Source organism: Astatotilapia calliptera, chromosome 6 (genome assembly GCF_964374335.1).
Source record: "Astatotilapia calliptera chromosome 6, fAstCal68.1, whole genome shotgun sequence".
NCBI lineage: Eukaryota > Metazoa > Chordata > Actinopteri > Cichliformes > Cichlidae > Astatotilapia > Astatotilapia calliptera.
In genome coordinates this window covers 9,195,974-9,213,439 of record NC_137427.1, presented here as the reverse complement: position 1 = coordinate 9,213,439, position 17,466 = coordinate 9,195,974, and the positions used below count along the sequence as shown (strand labels likewise).

At 40.9% G+C, this 17,466-nt stretch overlaps 1 protein-coding gene across 2 annotated transcripts; it reads right to left on the bottom strand.

Moving 5' to 3' along the window:
* Positions 1 to 692: 692 nt before the first annotated feature.
* cep170ab (centrosomal protein 170Ab) lies at positions 693 to 15,967 on the bottom strand. Of its 2 annotated transcripts, none has more exons than XM_026170057.2 (20): positions 15,845 to 15,967; positions 14,619 to 14,699; positions 14,159 to 14,304; positions 13,945 to 14,034; positions 12,890 to 12,968; positions 12,620 to 12,678; positions 12,007 to 12,169; positions 11,137 to 11,274; positions 10,573 to 11,031; positions 10,111 to 10,469; positions 9,903 to 10,022; positions 9,655 to 9,787; positions 6,733 to 8,196; positions 6,343 to 6,586; positions 6,002 to 6,110; positions 5,646 to 5,807; positions 5,030 to 5,118; positions 4,565 to 4,658; positions 3,611 to 3,662; positions 693 to 3,456 (listed from the first exon to the last, which is right to left on the bottom strand). In XM_026170057.2, the coding sequence occupies exons 3-20, from the start codon at positions 14,261 to 14,263 to the stop codon at positions 3,194 to 3,196; spliced, it is 4,182 nt and encodes a 1,393-aa protein (XP_026025842.1). In that variant the 5' UTR covers positions 14,264 to 14,304; positions 14,619 to 14,699; positions 15,845 to 15,967; the 3' UTR covers positions 693 to 3,193. The 2 variants fall into 2 exon arrangements, with proteins under 2 accessions (XP_026025842.1, XP_026025841.1); XM_026170056.2 differs by having other exon boundaries at positions 14,159 to 14,301.
* Between the last annotated feature and the right edge of the window lie 1,499 nt (positions 15,968 to 17,466).

The window sequence follows — 17,466 nt, the reverse complement described above, 5'->3', positions numbered from 1 at the left end:
AATAAATGCAGTGTGAGGGTGGTAAAGCCCATAGGGAACCTGAACTTAATGAAACTAAGTGGGAGCAGTTTAGTCAAACTTAGCATTTCCAGTAGATGAGCACCTGCACAATCCCTGATGTGCACCAGCAGTTGTGGTGAAAGTTGTTCACAGGGGAGAAAAACCCTGACACAGCTTTAAAGGATTAAGGAAGTGGAGCAGAATATCTGAAGACACACAATTAGTAGTGTGGTAACTCTAGCAATGTGGCCTCTAAAACCTAATTTGTCGTGTGTACTTTCTTCTGCAAAGAGTTGGAGTGAAGCCAGACTGGGAGGTGGATTGGGCAGATTGTGGTGGAAGGATGGCAGTTCAAAAGAGATTGTGAGGTGATGAAGGGCAAGAAGTGGAAACGTAAATGTAATTAATTAATTAGTATTACTAAAGTTAGACAAATAAGTTTAATAACACATTATTAATCATTACCAGTTACATTTTTAGTGGAGGATGAGGGAGTTTTAAATACTTCTTAATTCAACCAAATATAGAAATAATATTGTTATAAGCAATGCAGTTAAACTCAACCAGCCTTTTGTCCCCCTGAGAGTGGAGGCAGTTGAAAAATCCATCCATCGGGCCATTTTCTTCTGCTTGTGCAACTGGCCCAGAGCCTATCCCAGCTCAGAGCCACTGAGTAAGCCGTGGAAAACAGCTCATGATTATCATGCATTTTATTGAAAATGAGAAAAACACTGATATTGCAAGGTTGACATTTAAACCTAACATCAATACAAAAAAAGCTCATACAAAACATCCAAACAAAAAAATCTCCAAATGCTCAAACAAAAGGAAAGATAAAGTATGCCGAGCACAAAATGCAATTATTCATCTTTATTAAAGTTGTTTTGGCTAAAATGTTATTCAACAGTTCTGATCAGGATACATTCATATGTAAACATTGGTATGAGGCAAGACATTGGAAAACCTACCCAGTCATTACACTGTGGATCATTCAACAACAAAAAGCAGGACTTGGAGGTAGTCCCTGTCTATGCTGGTTCAAACACATTTAACTTGCAATCAGAAAGTAGTTTGATAAACCGTTCATCTCATCACGGTCAAAGACATAAACATGATAAAGGAGTAGCATTAGGGTGCATTACATCCTGGTCCCTCAGAGAATAATAGCAACATATATTGGCTTTGAAATGCAAAAACAAAAAGACGTCTACCTCCTTCTCGCCAGCTTCCTTACATTGGACTCTCTAGTATCTAGGATTATAATGATTGTTTGAGCCAGGGCACTTGTGACAAAATGCATTTGGAAGAGGAAAATCCTATTCTGGGAGCTACATTTCAGTTCACAATTTTCATTAACACATCGGGTTTATCTTTGATAAACTGTCTTCAAATGACATCAGCACAGGAAAAGGGGCATGGATGTAAGTTTTAAACGTAACTACTTTATAATATAACACTGGTACATAACAATATAGGCACCCAGTTCTTTTCCCAAAAATAGGCACGGTGGCCGTTTCTCATGGAAAATCATTACTGAGGCTACCTTAGGCATTGCTATTGCAAACAGGACAAAAATATATAATTTGTAGGGGTGCAACAATACATCGTTATTGAACCGTTCGATACAGTGCTTTCGGTTTGGTACGCATATGTATCGAACAATACAAAAATTTTTATTTAATGTATCAACTTTTCTTCTGACGATGCTGTCTGTGTTGAGCGCTCAGTGGATCTGGGTTCGACTACTCCGCCTAGGCTGCACTGTTGAGTGCAGATCCACTGAGCGCAGCGCAAGCTAGCAAGACAGAAGCTAATCTCGTTGCAACATGGCAACTGCCTCAACGCTACCCGAAATTAAACCTCCCCCACCTTCATTCAGATCTGGCCTTTGAAACTATTTTGGTTTTCAAGTGAAGCATGACCCTGATGGTAAGTGCGTCATGGACAAAAGTAAAACAGTTTGTCGGATGTGCCACGCAATGCTCAATTGGTGGGAAGTAGTGTGTTAGCGCAGTTAGCTAGTTAATGTGTTGACACCGTCAAGCCCCATGCATGGGGCGATATGCGGTAACTTGTTAATGAAGATTTGCCGCGTTATGGCGTTAATGTCATTTTAACGAGATTAACAGCACTAGTGGGAACACAACGAATATGACTGCACATTTACTCCGACATCATCCTAGTGCAAAGACAAGTGGAAGCAGACAAAAACAACAAGCACGCATGCTACAAACTTTACCAGAGTCATTTAGACAGCCGTTAGCACATGATTCTCCTTATGGGGACCTGATATGTTTAATATGCTGCTGAGAATATAGCCCAGAAGAAGCGTATAGTATAGCTTTTATTTTGAAAAGAGCCATTTCTCTGTAATAAACTCTCTTTTCCAAAGATGAGTGATTTCTCGATCAGATAGATTTTTTTATTATTATTTTGTTGTTTCAGCAACATTACATTTAAAAACTGTACTTTTGAGTTAAAATATATATTTATAATTTTAATAAATGATAAATTAAAAAGTCATGAAAATTTCTTTGTGTCGAAAAAATATTGAGTATCGAACCGAACCGAACCGTGAATTTTGTGTATCGTTGCACCCCTAATAATTTGATAAATAACTCTTAGGCAGGACAGAAGAACACTTTCAAACATGGCTCCTTGACACTATTGCACCTTTTCAGTTTGGGTTTCCATGTTGACTCTAAGTCTGTCAAGCTTTTGTGTCACTTGCAAAGAATGCAAGGTAAAAGGTTGGTCTGCTTTTGCTCATTTCAAGCCAAAACAGTAGAATAATTAAAAGGGAATTTGGTAGGTTTAGGTTTAACATCACATCTGCCCTTTTTCTCAAATGTTTTCAAGGATAATGGGTAATGATAATGAGCTGCAACACAAAAACACAGATGGGTTACTGTATATGATGTCAAAGCTTCTTCGTTAGCCTAGCAGTTAATAGTGTAATACTGTCATATAATAGAGCTGTCATCTCAAGAGATTCCCTTTGACAGTGTTGGAATTTTAGAGTCCTAACATAATTTAGTTTGACTGACAGAGCAGAGAGACTTTTCCATATAAAAGGCATTGCTCTGGGTCCTCATCTTATCTCAGAAAAACTTCTAACCTCACACCAGGGTCTGCTCTGAGGGTGTCTGATATCTCCAATTGATTGCATTCTGGATTAATCCACCGTGGAATGTCAGTTGTAGGAATTAGAGCTCTGCTGTAGCCCTGGGTCTCGTTCTGACACTTCTGCATGGTTTGAAGATCCAACAGGTTCAGTGGACAGTAATTCAGGCCTGGAGGATGAAAGTGTGCGTGAAGAAGCTTCTGCTTCAGTTTGTAACACAGCTGCCCTCTGCTGAGCCCCTGGGCTGATCTTCTGGTCAGTCAGAGGACTGGTCAAGCCCAGGTTGGACAGGGCATCCAGAGTTCCATCTGGATCTACCATCATGTCAATTACTGTCAGTTTGGAGCAGAGAAAAACAGTCCCACTTAATACATCATAAGACTTCCCGTGGTGTAGACTGCAGTAACACTGCAGAATACAATACAACAATACAATATTTCACGCTTTTCTTCCAAAAACTAAAGAGAAGCATAGGTAGAGCCATACCCATCAGTTGTCTTTCCACCCTCTTCAAGTCTTGAATGATGGTTGAAATTTCCTGTTAAGAGAATGTGATAGAAAAATGAAAGCTGGTCTCAGGCCTGATTAAGTAAGTGAAGGCTCTTACAGCAAATAAATCAACTCGATTAATCTTTTCATTGCCTCAGGAAAAAGTTTGGAGCCGAGCCCTTTACACTCAGTAATGCTTTACGAGCCCTTTAACTTGTGTCGTGGACACACATATCTCTTTTCAGAGGTTCACATGAGGCCAGACAGTGTTACAGTCAGAATTTATGATCCTGTGCTGGAGAGAGGTAAAAGTGTGTAGAGGTGAAGTTGTAAGTCTTTTTTTTTCTCCAAACAGTCTAATCACATTTGGTGCCTAAATACTGAAATTAATTTGAAGTTAATCTAAAGGGTGTATGACATTGTTGATTTCATTCTCCAAACAGCTATAGCACTGTGAGCACTCACTATGATTGCTTAGAATAAGTAATCAGAAAATGGTAAGGAATGACTGGATTGAAAATAGTGTTCAATTAATTCAAGCCAAGAAAAGGCTAAAAGATTACTTCTATAAATGTGTACTTATGGAATATACTGTGACTGTGGACTTCTTTTTTAAAATTTGGTTGAATTAAACTGTGCCAAAATAACCCCAATAAGGAAAGATGATTTTGCGGTTGGTTATCTATCGGCTCACATTCCAGAAGCTTCAATACATTAAATGTAGAGTCTCCATAAAAGAAAGACAGAATCGGATCACAATCTTGTTACACACTGTATCTGTTTTTCTCCATTGCAATCCATCCTTTTAAAATATTTCACGGTGAACAAGCGCTGTACTGACTGATGGACCAAAATGCTACACTAATATTGTAATTTCTACACCAGTGCTGCCTATTTGGCTATAAATATCACAGTCCTGTCTGTTTCACAAGCCTTCAGCAGATTCATCACCTTGTTTGAGCTCTTGAGCAGTAAGGAGTCATGCTCTGCTTGCAGTTTGGTCTCAATCTCATCCCATTTTCGTTCTTTATCCTTGAAGAGGATCCTGCAAAGCCAGGTTGTTACAAAAATAGGATAAAAGTGAAATACATAAAACATGTTTAATATAGATTAAGTGACTGCTTAAATTATTTCATTCAGATGCCATCAGCACATTGTAGCATTGAAAAAAATCTGCCTTTGAATTGTCATTCTAATGAGAAAAATATGTAACTGGGTGGCGGAGTAAGCCTGTGTGATGTGTCATTCAAACTGTGTCACCTGCTATTTCCAACAAAAAACACAGACAAGAATCTGTACACACACAGACAATATTTGTATCATGCAATCCCTCTTTAGTGTGTGCATTGAATATATAAATAACCACAACAACACGTGAAAATCAATTTTTGTTTAGCGTGGTCAAACAATACTTGCCTGATTTTGCAGGTTGTTCTGTCAACAGATTGGCGTATCCTGGTTGACAGCTGAGTCACAGAAGCTAGCAGCAAATTGTCTGGGACCGCCTGAAAGACAGTAAAAAAATATCATCTGAATCTACCAGTTATAAATTACTGGCAAAAAGTGATTAATTTACACGGTAAAATGTAAACAACCTGTACTATTGCTACATTTAGTTAATTTAAGTACATCATTTTTTTCATTAGCTTTACCACTGCTTTTAGGTTTACATTGGCCTATTTTTTTATTAGTCCTTTATTTATCCAGGTAAAAAATCTCATTGAGATTAAAAATCTCATTTCCAAGAGAGACCTGGCATCATGGCAACAAAAGTCACATACCAATTAAGGGATGACTGTAACTAGCATGTATCGAGCTCCCTCTAGTGTCAAACAGTGGTACAGACTGACATGAACGTCTTGCTATTTTTGCTCTTAACATAACTCTAAACTTGCTGTGTTTGCTGCTCCACATACTTTCACTTTCTAATGCAGAGAAGCACATCAAATTCAAAATCTAGATTAGCAGTATGGTACATAGCAGGCCATATATTGAGGAGAACATTATATTTAAAATTGAAGCAAGGCCTTACATCATCTCTATTCCATGTCTGTCGCCGAATGGACCTGGAGCTCTGTCCGCTAGACCTACGAGATCGAAGCTCCACAGACTGCCCATTGGTTCCCAGAATGCTATTATGCTGTGTGGAGGAGCCGCCGAGGTCCAAACTGTCATCAAACACACGCTCCTCCAACTGAAACGGAAATAAAATATATTGAAAATTGATATTCTTTCCTCAGATCCAATTTTTTTGTCCATGTTATGTAATCAAACTTAAGAATTAAGAATCTGTATTCTATTAGCATTAGGATTGCTATAAATGTTATTGAATAAACTGAATCCTTATATTTTGTATGCTATAATTAGTTTAAGATGCAACAACTATACCAGAGCTCCAGGGTCGGTCGCTGCAGGGCTCACTGAGTCAATCTCCCCTGCCACATCATGAATCTCTCTGGCTAGCATGGCCAGGTCTTTTGCAAGATCTTGACTTATCCTGTGGAGCAAACATAAGTATGATGTTATTTTGTTGTGTTATTTTGTGATATTTATTTAAAACAAAATAACAGCTGTAAAATAAGATCCAATAAAAAGAACTGCAACCCTAAGCTAAAAAAAAAAGAAGCAATAAAGAGGCACATGCCCTAAAGCAGGAAAAATGTGTTAGAATACTGCTATCTGACTCATTCATCCACTCATATACACAGGAGTACTTCTCACCTACGTACCTGGCTATTTCCTCGCTGTGTGCTGTCCAATCTCTCATATACTCATCCTGTTCCCTAGAGTGCTGCTTCACGGTAGCTAGGCCTGCAGGATTTGGGGTTGCTGGAGCTGAACCTCCAAGCTGGGCTACTCGAGTAGACGGGAATAGCCGTGTGTGCCCCTGCTTGGATATGTGACGATTTGAGCCATACTCATCCTCTGAGGTGGAAGCATACTCCACTGGTACACGGCGCCACCGAGTTCCAGCTGAGGAAAGAATGGCAGTGAAGCTTAGATGAAGCTTAAGATGCCAGATGAATTCTTCTTTAAGTAGATAATTGCAGGTAACTGTACAATCTTTTGGCAGTCAAAGCATAATTAGGAACATTTAAAAAAAATGTGTACACACTTACATGCAGGTGTGGCATGTGATGAGGTTCCTTTACTCTTGTCAGGTAGCTTGGAGGCACTGTTAGCTCTTGCTCTGGGTCCAGGCATTGAAGTCATATTGGACCCTCTCAATCCTTGCCTGATGCCATAATCACCTGCACCGCGGGCCCCCAGACCTCTACTCCTTGTCACAGTGGCCTCTGAGTCACTCTGGGCAGACGGGGAGCCCACTCTTGGCCTCCTTGGCTGTGCCAGAGCTTCTATTCTGGACATGCCTCTTTTTGCCATCCCTGTCTTGGATGTGGAACTAGCAGTGGAGGCCTCAGAGGCCACAGACATCCGGTCTAGGTCAGCAGGTTCAGTGTCTGAGGAATCCCCCAGCCGGGCTCGCCGCAACAGTGATGCCCTGGTAGGCCTGGGCTTGGGGACACTGGTGGCTTTACTGGCGGAAGCAGAGGCAGGAGCTTGACTGATCTTAGCCCGGCTAGACTTAGTGCTGGCTCCAACTGTTGTGCTCCCTGTCTGACCTCTAGCATGTGAGTTTTTGGAGTCTTTCGTGGAGGTGGGCTGTGAGTCTGATAAGAGAGAATTGGAGTTGACATCATCATCAGTGAGATCCAGGGAAGTCCAAGGACGGTTTGGCTGTGAAGGACCAGAAGTTCTATTCTTGACCCTCTTGTCCTGGGTCTCCCTACCACCAGCAGGACCCTTGCCAGATGAGCAAACTACAGTTTTTTCTTTCTGCTGTCCTGCTAGAGTTCGGCGTTTCTGGACTACTTTCCTTGCTCCATCAGCTTGGCTTACTGTACTTGTCGTGTCAACATCTGACTCTGGTGACATGGATCCTTCAATGGACTGACTTGGGGGATCGCCTTGGTCTGACACAGTGGTTTCTAGAAAGGCTGCTACAGCCTCTGAGTCTTTCTGCAGTGTGGCGCTGTCGATGCCAGGCTCTCTAGATTGAGTTTTGCCTGTGAGACCATCAATACGTGGTATGAGCTCTATAGGGACGTTGGAACTTGGTTTCTCCACAGTGAAGCTCTCCTGTCTCAATAGGGGTTTCCCACTACTTTCCCTGGCTTTCTCCTCTTCTTTTTTCCTCCTCCGTACTTCCTCCATTCTTTTTTCCCCGCTGGTCATGGGACGAGGTGGGAGCTTTGTCAACACACCTGACTGACTTGACCTCCCACCACCACTATCCTGCGACTTGGCTGGTGACGAACGACTAGGGCTGCCACTGTGACTGCCCACACCTCCTGTGCACTGGCCGGGTCGAGTCTTTCCTCTGCCCACCTTTTCCTCCTGGTTTTCTTTCTCCTGTAGCTCTGTGTCCTGTTTCTCCCCCATATCTGCACGTAGGCCTGAGCCTGGGGTCCTCCTTCCTAGGCTGAGATCCTCACCAGGCAGCTGGGGTAGGGTTCTCCTCTTGCGCTCTGTGTACCCAGTAGAGGCAAAGGAGGCTGAGTGGCTGGATTCACTTATATCAGCTGAAAAGAAAGAAAATATTTGATCAGAATGTGCATTAAACATACATATATACATATATAGTGGATTATATACTGGTAGAATCAGTGCACTGTTAGAGGTGTTTGCCAGATTTTTAATTTAATAGTTGGCTATAATAAAGATCCTTAATAGAAAGTCCCAATAAAAATTTGTTCAATTATTTTTGCAACTTGAAGCAACGAGAAGCTAAAACATAAAATTCAGATACAGTGGAACCCCGACTTACGAAATTAATTCGTTCCCGAGGGTCTTTCGTAAGTCAAAAATGTTCGTAAGTCAAAGCACCCATCGCGCCTTTTGAGTGAACGATAGGCTATAGGCTAATTGCTAACTGCAACAACAATACGTCGTTCAAGTGGAACAGCGAAGCGCAAGTACGAAAGCCAAGGGGGTTGTCATATGATACGGAAGGCATTGTGGGCATTCTGGGCTCAGCCAATCAGAGCCAGTGGATTTCGTTACACGGGTATTTTGCCGTAACACGGGCAGAAATATTGCCGTTACGTGCCTTCGTAACTTGAATTTTTTTGTTAAATGGGGTATTCGTAAGTTGGTGTTCCACTGTAGTTAGTCAGAAAGGTTATTTTCTTTAAAAAACAAAAAAGCTGCAATTTCAGACCTTTGACTGAAAGTGGCACACGTTAAGAAACTATTTTGTCTTCCACTTGTAAAATATTGCGATACTTCAATATTTTAACATGAAACCTCTGGCTTCACTGTGGTCACGTGACTCTATTGTGCCAAATGCAAATAATTACAGTCTGCTGTATGTTAGTGAAATAATCAGGAATAAATCTTCCTCTTGGATATGAAAAGTTGCTTGCCTAATGCCTATTTGGTGAAATGTGACCAGCAGCCTGGCAGCTATGTTAGCTAACCTGAAGTAGGCGTCATACTCTTTCTGACACATGCCATTTTAGCTTCTGTGCATTTAAGGAGACCACCTAAGCTAACTTTCTTCTGAGTGGCTGCTGTGGGCCTAAGATGGTCACTCTATTTGTTGTCCACAGTCTGAAGAGTAGAAACTACATAAAGAGAGTGATAAGTTGTCATTGGTTGGCTATATTGCACAAACCAATTAAGAAGAAGGCCTGCAAGCATTCATATCCTTGACAAATTAATTTAACTTTTATCTCATCTGGATTACTCTTTGCATTGTAATTATCCACCACTGTAACAGTATACCATAGCTATTACAGAAAAATGACAAGCCTAATGTGACAGACTGCTGTATAACTGAATTATGAGTAAATTTGTGACACCTGTCTACTTATGCTGCTTTTACAACGTGTTTATCATTTAACCCCAGTGTGTGATTGGACCCTGTGGACTTTGTTTAGCAAACGTTTACATACTGAAGCATGAACAAAATGCTGAAATTAATTTAATAAATATTAAAGGAATCCTTTTTTGAGATTTAGTAAACCTAAACTTAATACCTCTGTCCTCCGTGACCAAGATGTGGCTTTCGCCTCCTGACCCTTCAGGGTCAGTCCTAATATGACTGGCAGCTAGAGTAGCCCACTGTGACACCCAGCGTGGACCACCCACCATCAACTCTTCAGACAAGACCTAAACAAGCAAACGTGGAAATAAAACAAAAACATGTCAATAACTGGAAACAGATGTTGCTTTAGTCAGTCAGAATATAGCTTATTGAGTATAACTTAGAAGAACGCTGTTACACCTCTGTCTCCATGCGTCCGGGTTTTCCTCGGTCTCCAGTGCCAGACCTTTGGGAGGCGAGTCTTTCTCTCTGGTCAGCACTCCCCACCCTGGACCCAGACTCCTGGTCCACACCAAACACCTAACATATACACAAGTAAGAAAACATATTATGATCAGGAGATTAGATGATAAACTATAAAAAAGAGTTATAACTTTAACGTTTTTACCTTGTCAATCAATTTCCTAGCCTCTTCTTCTTCATGATCTCCATTCTCCAGCTCGATGGTATAAGTCCCTCTATCACTATAATCATCTCCATGATGATAGCACTCGTCGCGCCCGCTCTGTTGATGGGGTGCTGAGCCACGTCTCCTCTCTGCTACTTTGGATGTTGAAGGTTTACGACGACGTGCAGGACTGTCTTCCTCTGCAAAGAGACCCTCTGGTACGTTTGCACGACCCTCTCTGATCTTCATCCCCGTGCTTCCCCAGAGTCCCCATGAGCGCTCTTCTAGCGCTGCAGCCCTGCGCTGTTCACCCAGTGCATTTTCTGAATCACTCTGAGTGCCATCCTCATGTTTACTTCCTGGATAGTGAGGTAATAGATCAAAATGTTGCATAAGAGTGATAAAGTAAGTATCGCGTGTAATACTGTACACTATACCAAACTCTATATCATATAAACACACCTTTAAGACTCCGCAGTTGTACAGGCACATCGCTTTTCACGCTTTCGCCATCATCCTCTGCAACCGTTTCTTTTAGAGCCAATGGTAACTCATTCTGAGCAAGCCAGTCAGCAACTTTGACTTCTGCTGCGACCATGGCTGTCTGAAGAGGACTCAACTCCTCCCCAACAGCCCTTTTAGGGCGTGGCCTGGTCTCTGGTCCTACCTTCGCAACCCTGTCTTTGACAGTCACTTTACCTGAGGCCCCAGGATCAAACTCAATGGTGAAGGAGGCGTGGCCATGGGCAGGCTCTGCTGCAGCAGAAGCACCACCCTCTTGTTCTCTTGAGATGGATTCACTGCTGACTTTACTTCCTGAGGGATCCTTTGCATCCTTTGTTGGGATCTCGAAGTAGCTAGGCTCCTGATTAGAGGCTGTTTGCAGGGTACACTTTGGGATCTCCTCACTTTTCTTAGATTCTGGCACAAGTAATACAAAGATATTTGTCTGGCACCATAAAGTTTACAGAATATTTGTAATATTTCCAAAAAAGTAAACTGATAATGAGCAATAATTGTTGGTACCTGCTTCAACTTTTTCTCGTTTCCGGTCTGAACTCTTGTCCTCTGACTTTCCTGGATGCTGGTCTTCAGTGTCTCCATCTCCCCACCAGGCAGGCTGGCCATACAGGGGGGTGCCCCTGTGCAGCACTGTGACATCCCCTGCACATATGTATTAATTGAGGCTTAGAGACCCTAAATAGGCTTCAGGTAAAGGTCATTGTAATGCAACATCCCCAATATTACTGCATATAATTTGCCATCTATATTTAGGCCCTTGATTCAGTTAAATTCTATTTATATAGTGTCAAATCACAACAGTTTCCCAAGGTGCTTTTTATTGTAAGGTTACAACCCTGCAACCCTCTGTGATCATTGACTTTAGTTGTTTTTCATGGTCTTTCAGGCCTTGGGGTGTTGCTGGGTGGACCACTGCATTCCTTTGTTTTCAGAATGCACCAGATTGTTTATTTTGACACCGTAAGATTTTGTGTCTACATCTCTTTGGATCATACTAAGAGTTCCCGAAAATGGATACCAAATGCAAGTTCAACATTTGGAATTAGCTGTCTTTTATCTGTCTAATTTGTCATTAAATAATAACAGAAAAGACTTCATCTGAACCTGTGAAAACAGGGAAATATATTTCACACATCTTGACTGTCTGATTTTGAATCCTCTGTGGCATTATACAGAAGCTAAATTACCAAACGTCTGCCACTGTCCTAGAGTACGGCTGCTATAGTTTGTAGTCCTAAAATCTATTTAAGAACTACCTCTAAAAATTCTTTCATTATCAGTTTATGTATCTGGGAATATTTTATCGATTCAAGGTATTAGATTTACTATATTATATGTGTCCAGTGTCCTTTAACTTTCAATGCTCAGACTTACCTGTTGCCTTGTCCTCTGACCTGTTGGCCTCACTTGGCTTGGCAGTGGCTCCCTCACACACCTGTGCAGCTGCTGCCTCAGGTGGTTTGACTTGAGATTTGGATGATTCTGCCTCTGGGAGTTTCTTCTGGTTCAACTGAAGTTGGCTGCTAAACTTTTCATGCTGACAAATTAGACAACAGAAACAAGGGGAATTAGCCAAAGACAAAGGTTACACAATACTGTCAAAATAATTACAATGTATATCTTGTCTAGATTTTTTCTTGCTTTTTAATCTTCCAGATAGCAGTATGGCATACTGATCGTATGCCATACTGTTCGCATATATTTTGAATGATAATGTGCTATGTTCCTCTAGCTCATGAATAAGAAATCTGCATTATTTTTTTTTCTGCAGCTACCTGGGCAGTTTTTGTTGATGAAACAGCAAATTCATCAATCTTGAAAAGTCATTTTGCCCACTTCAGCAGAACTCTTTGATCTATTCTCTACAATATTGCTCCTAACTGATGAAAAAGTACAAGATCTTTGCACCTATCCTGTTTCAAACACAACTATTTACACCGTCTTCAAACATATGAATATTGTTCTTCTGTGTAGCGTGTCATCTAACCTTGAGGGCCTCCTCAGGAATATGCATCTCTCCTCGAACCACAGTAAACAGGTTGGTATGTGAGACAAGTTAAGGTAAAAGATGACGAGCCCTTTGCAGGGATGAGAAACCTGCACTGATAGCCTTATCTATTATGCAGTAGGCAGAGTGCAATGAGAATTCACAGGCTATTCAAGAACCGATAAAGTTACAGTGCACCCCATGTTCACTGACCTTGTACTGCGTGCTACTGGGTTTGACAGATAACACAAGAATACATTCAAAGGATATCATATCCAAACCTCAATTTGTCATCAATTTTCAGCGTGACATAGATTTGCTCCTGTATTCTGACATCGTTGACAAATGTCTGGGAACAAACAAAGAAACAATGTGGTTATGAACAACATATGAGGACTTTGTACAAAAGTGAGATTATTTAGAGTCTCCTGAAATCTCAGTACTGCTTGCATAACAATGATGCTGTCCATAACACACAAACCAACTGCCAATTTTGTACCAGACCTTTAGTCACAATCCTAACCAGATCTAACACAAAAAAGCTTATTTCATGTTGAATTTAAGCAGGGAAACATCTGTACACACATAAAAATGTTTGTACTCTGCCACTTTTTTCATCCATCTGTCTTAAAGCTCTTACCCAAATTAGGATCATGGGTGTGACCCTGAACATAGACAAACACACACACACCCACGGTCAATTTAGAATCACTAATTAGGATAAAATTTATGTCTTTGGGTTATGGGAAGAAACCAGAGCACTTGGAGGAAACCCACAGATTCACAGGAAGCACAAGAAGAACGTGCAAGCTCCACAAAGAAAGGCCCCAGCCGACTAAGAGGTTTGAACCAGGAGCAGTGAAGTGACAGCGCTAGCCGCTGCACCATCAAGCTGCCTGTCATAAGCTATGTATAATATTTGCACTACCAAAAATGACGTCTTTCAGTTTATTTAGGGTTGGAAAATAATTTAAATCCAAAGAAAAAACCAAATTATGTTAGAACAGGTTCACGACTACTTTTGTAAGCAGTAAATTGCTGAAGCAGTTAAGGGGCACTCTGGCAATTTAGTACTCAAAGTAATGCATTTCCTTGAATACTGAGGGCTTAAGAGAAACTAATAAAAATTTGTAAAAACGGAAGCAGTAGAAGATGAGAAAGCCACGGCCCGAAAAAGAATAAATAAGAATAAATAAGGTATACTTTCAGGGAAATGTTTGATATTTAATTTTGGGACACACTGATGTAGATTTTATTGCATTAAAAAACATTAGGCAGGGGTTGCTTTAAGACACATACACATAAATTAAAAAAAATTCACTCACCCCATTTAAGCTGCCCAGGTCCTTAACTTTGTGTTCATCCGTATTTGGCTCATAGTTGATGACAGCATGCTGTTTGTCCACACTACGGGACTAAACCATACAAGATCCAGTCAATCACTATAATCCTCACTAATCTCAGTGCTTCAGATAAAAATCCAGTCAGAGTAAGAATGACAGCTCAGATCATATGTCGGGTGGATTCACAGTACAGTACCTGCAGCATAAGCTCACAGTCATCCCTCCCTACAAAGATCATCTCTCGGGGGAGACGATGGCGTGTCCCCCCACCGCTCACCAGGAACCAGGAAGTCAGACTCATCTCTGCCTGACAAGTTCACATGTGCCCCTTAATGCATCCTGCTGAAAACAAGAACAGTGTTAGACTGCAGTTTATAGCTATAAATCTATTAATGAGACCATTAAATATTTATCCTTCGATCAATGAAAAAATATACTCTTACACTGTAAACAGGAGTGGGTGAGGCATGCTGTTTCATATAATTACATAAAGCAAAAATTATTTCAGCATTTGTGTGTGTGCTTGTGTGTCATATGCACAGTAGCTATTTCGGTTATCACCCGAGGACATTGGCAAGCTTATCAGTCCATGTAGTGCAGCTAACAACAAGAAATTTAAAAAAAATGTAAGTTCCAAAAATAAAGAGACAGCTTACAGTATTTCAGGCATTCTTCTAAACTCCCAAAGTGAGTCGCTCAGCAGGATTGTCCTGTCATCAGCTTCACAACGCACTCCACTGAAAAAGGAGGAAGAATAGTTAGATACTGTGCAAAAAGAGAGTGCATGTGAGGGTGACAGGGAGATGGGGCTTAGAAAGAAAGAGATAATAAAATATGTAATATGACAGCTAATTCAATCAGATCCAGAAACTCTGAGCCAAACAGAAGACAGGCATATACACCGACCACAGGAAGTCAAGGAAACAGAGAAAATACAGACGTAAATAGAATATCCACTTCTCTGCTCCCCATGATTCTCTCATATGATTTCCAGGCAGTTGTCAGGATTCCCATGCACACAAAACAGCACAACAGCGCTTTTCACTGACACAAACACCCCGTCCCCTCTCTGCATTATTAGTAGGCAGGCCTGCTGACTCATGCTCCGAGAGAGTCATAGGTGAATTAGTAAGATTTAATTACGCACACGTTGTCATATGTGAGGCTCCTTTTTGTACGTCAGCTCAAGCCCAATGGGACAGCCCCCAACCTCCCAATAGAGAACTACGTGGTCCATCCTTTCAGTAGGCTGGCTCCTAGTGGCCCAGATTTTCTCTTTAGACGCTTGATCACACACACGGCTTCACCCACTCTGATATGAATCTCCTCTGCAAATGACCACACATCAACTGAGGCTGCAAGCGGCAGCAGCTGATGAGTTAGAGTCGGCCAATGACTGAGCCTGAAAATGAGCTCGGTTAGGCCATGTCTCAGTCCAGCGTTCATCGTGGAGCCATTTAAGAATGATAGCAAAGACCAGCTAATAATAAGCAAAAAGTATCATCTAATTTCATCCCAATATCGCGCAGATTGTAGGATAAACACAAGACTGGCCACAATGAGTCTAACATTTATTAGCGACATGTCATCTGAAGCGTGCATTAATCTGTCACGTTCAGTACATCCCTTTACGCACACCCTTTAAGCCAAACACAGGCTAATTTAGACAGATATCTGTTATCACGTGCTTTAAAGCCAACCAAATCATGTTTAGGATGCTGCCTGCTGATATCCCACGATCGACCATTATGGGCGACGTATAGGTCTGTCGCACAAACAGCGAAGCTCATTTCACTGTCTTCATCCTTATATCAGAGGAAGCAACCAAAGGCATCAGCGCAGGCCTGTTAGGGAAATAAAACAATGGCAAAATGTCTCTCACCAGGTGCTCTATGGGCAAACAGCATCCGATGAGTAGAAGGTTATGAACAGCGATGCTGCTGCTGCTCCTGCAACCCCTCTGCCCAGCCTAGGTCCTTCAACACTGCTGTGTCTTGGCCTCAAGGTGGCGCAATGCGCTCATGTAGGAAAAGATGAGGTTATGTAATATAGACAGCGAACCATGAGTGGCCCATATTAGGTGGATGATGGATCATTTATTTTGGGCAGTGACTCGATAATTAAATTGAGTTGGCATATAAATTACAGTCGTAAGACTGGAAACGCTGAAAGTATAATAATAGGAAATTAAATGCATGCATTGTATATAAATGATACGATTTGATTATATTTGCATTGAAACTTTTTAAAATTACAATGTAGCTGCTATGTTAGTATTTCAATGTTTTAGATTAAGCGCTAGAGTGAGTAATCTATTGGTTTCCAGCTCCGTATCCTTATCCGTATCCTTATATCAGAGGAAGCCTGATGTTAGGACACAGCTTATGATAGTCTATTAAAGGTCAGTCTTGTGTTGAACCACTGGATGGAGCCAAAGTACTGTGCTGTGATTTCGATGCCGACGTAAATTCAATTGTTGAGCCTGATTAGGAAGCTAGTATATAATCAACAAAATATAAGCAAACCATTTTTAAAAGTATGGGTGCTGTTAAGGTCCTCCGGCTTTATTTGCGTTAAGTTAGAGAAGGGGCTTTTATGCGATTCTAATAAACTTTATTCATCATGAAACCAAAATAAATGAAAAAAGAATTGCCCAGCATCTTTTCGGCTGTTCTGTAACTGCATAACGACATACGAAGGTCAGGTGAGAGAGTATAGGGTATAAACCTGCCCATCAGGCCACCCTAATCCACTTGACACACACTGTTTTTGTTGGACATGCCCCCTATAGGTTCCATTAGTCATGAATTACTAGCTTTGTTTAAAAGCAAGCGCACTTGACTGTACACGTTAATCCAATCTGATCACTGGAAAACTTGGAAAAAATTAAAATCCCACATTGGCTTCAGCCATAATGAATGGGCCCAATATTTAAATGCAACAGCTGAATGAATGAAGCTGAGACTTAAGTTTTATCGGTGAGTTATAAAATTCCATTAGGTCTGGAATGCATAATATTACTTTTTGTTGTTGTTGTTGTTGTTGTTGTTGTTGTTAAGTATTTCAGAATGCTTTACTGAAATGTTGCTTACCTGTAACATAAATTAGACCTTTGGAGTGGATAAGAATTAAATCCACGTTTCTCTTCAGTTTTGGAATACAGGCTCAGGTGCATTACACAAGCTGACAGATTACAAATTGTTTTGTAAATCAAAGCACGTTACACTCTAACTCTAATATCTTTTTTCCCTTTCTTTATCTTTTACACATCCACCATCGAAACAAAACGAGTACATTATATCTAAATATATTCTTATATTTAAGTATATTATATAAAACTATTTATGAATCTCATTTCACATTATTTTAATTGCAGGTAGTTAACTTTAGGTTTCCCTGTATACAAGGCAAAAGCCCAGAGAGAATGGCCGGTCTATCACCACTTCTCAAGAAAGCAAACAAATTAAACAAATTCAGCAACAACAACAAAAAACAGAGTTTAGT

Coding starts and splice junctions, on each gene's coding strand:
- cep170ab (XM_026170057.2), bottom strand. CDS start 14,263: ATGAGTCTGACTTCCTGGTTCCTGGTGAGCGGTGGGGGGACACGCCAT. Junction 14,035..14,158: donor ACTGTGAGCTTATGCTGCAG/GTACTGTACTGT, acceptor TGTATGGTTTAG/TCCCGTAGTGTGGACAAACA. Junction 9,788..9,902: donor CCGGACGCATGGAGACAGAG/GTGTAACAGCGT, acceptor TTGCTTGTTTAG/GTCTTGTCTGAAGAGTTGAT.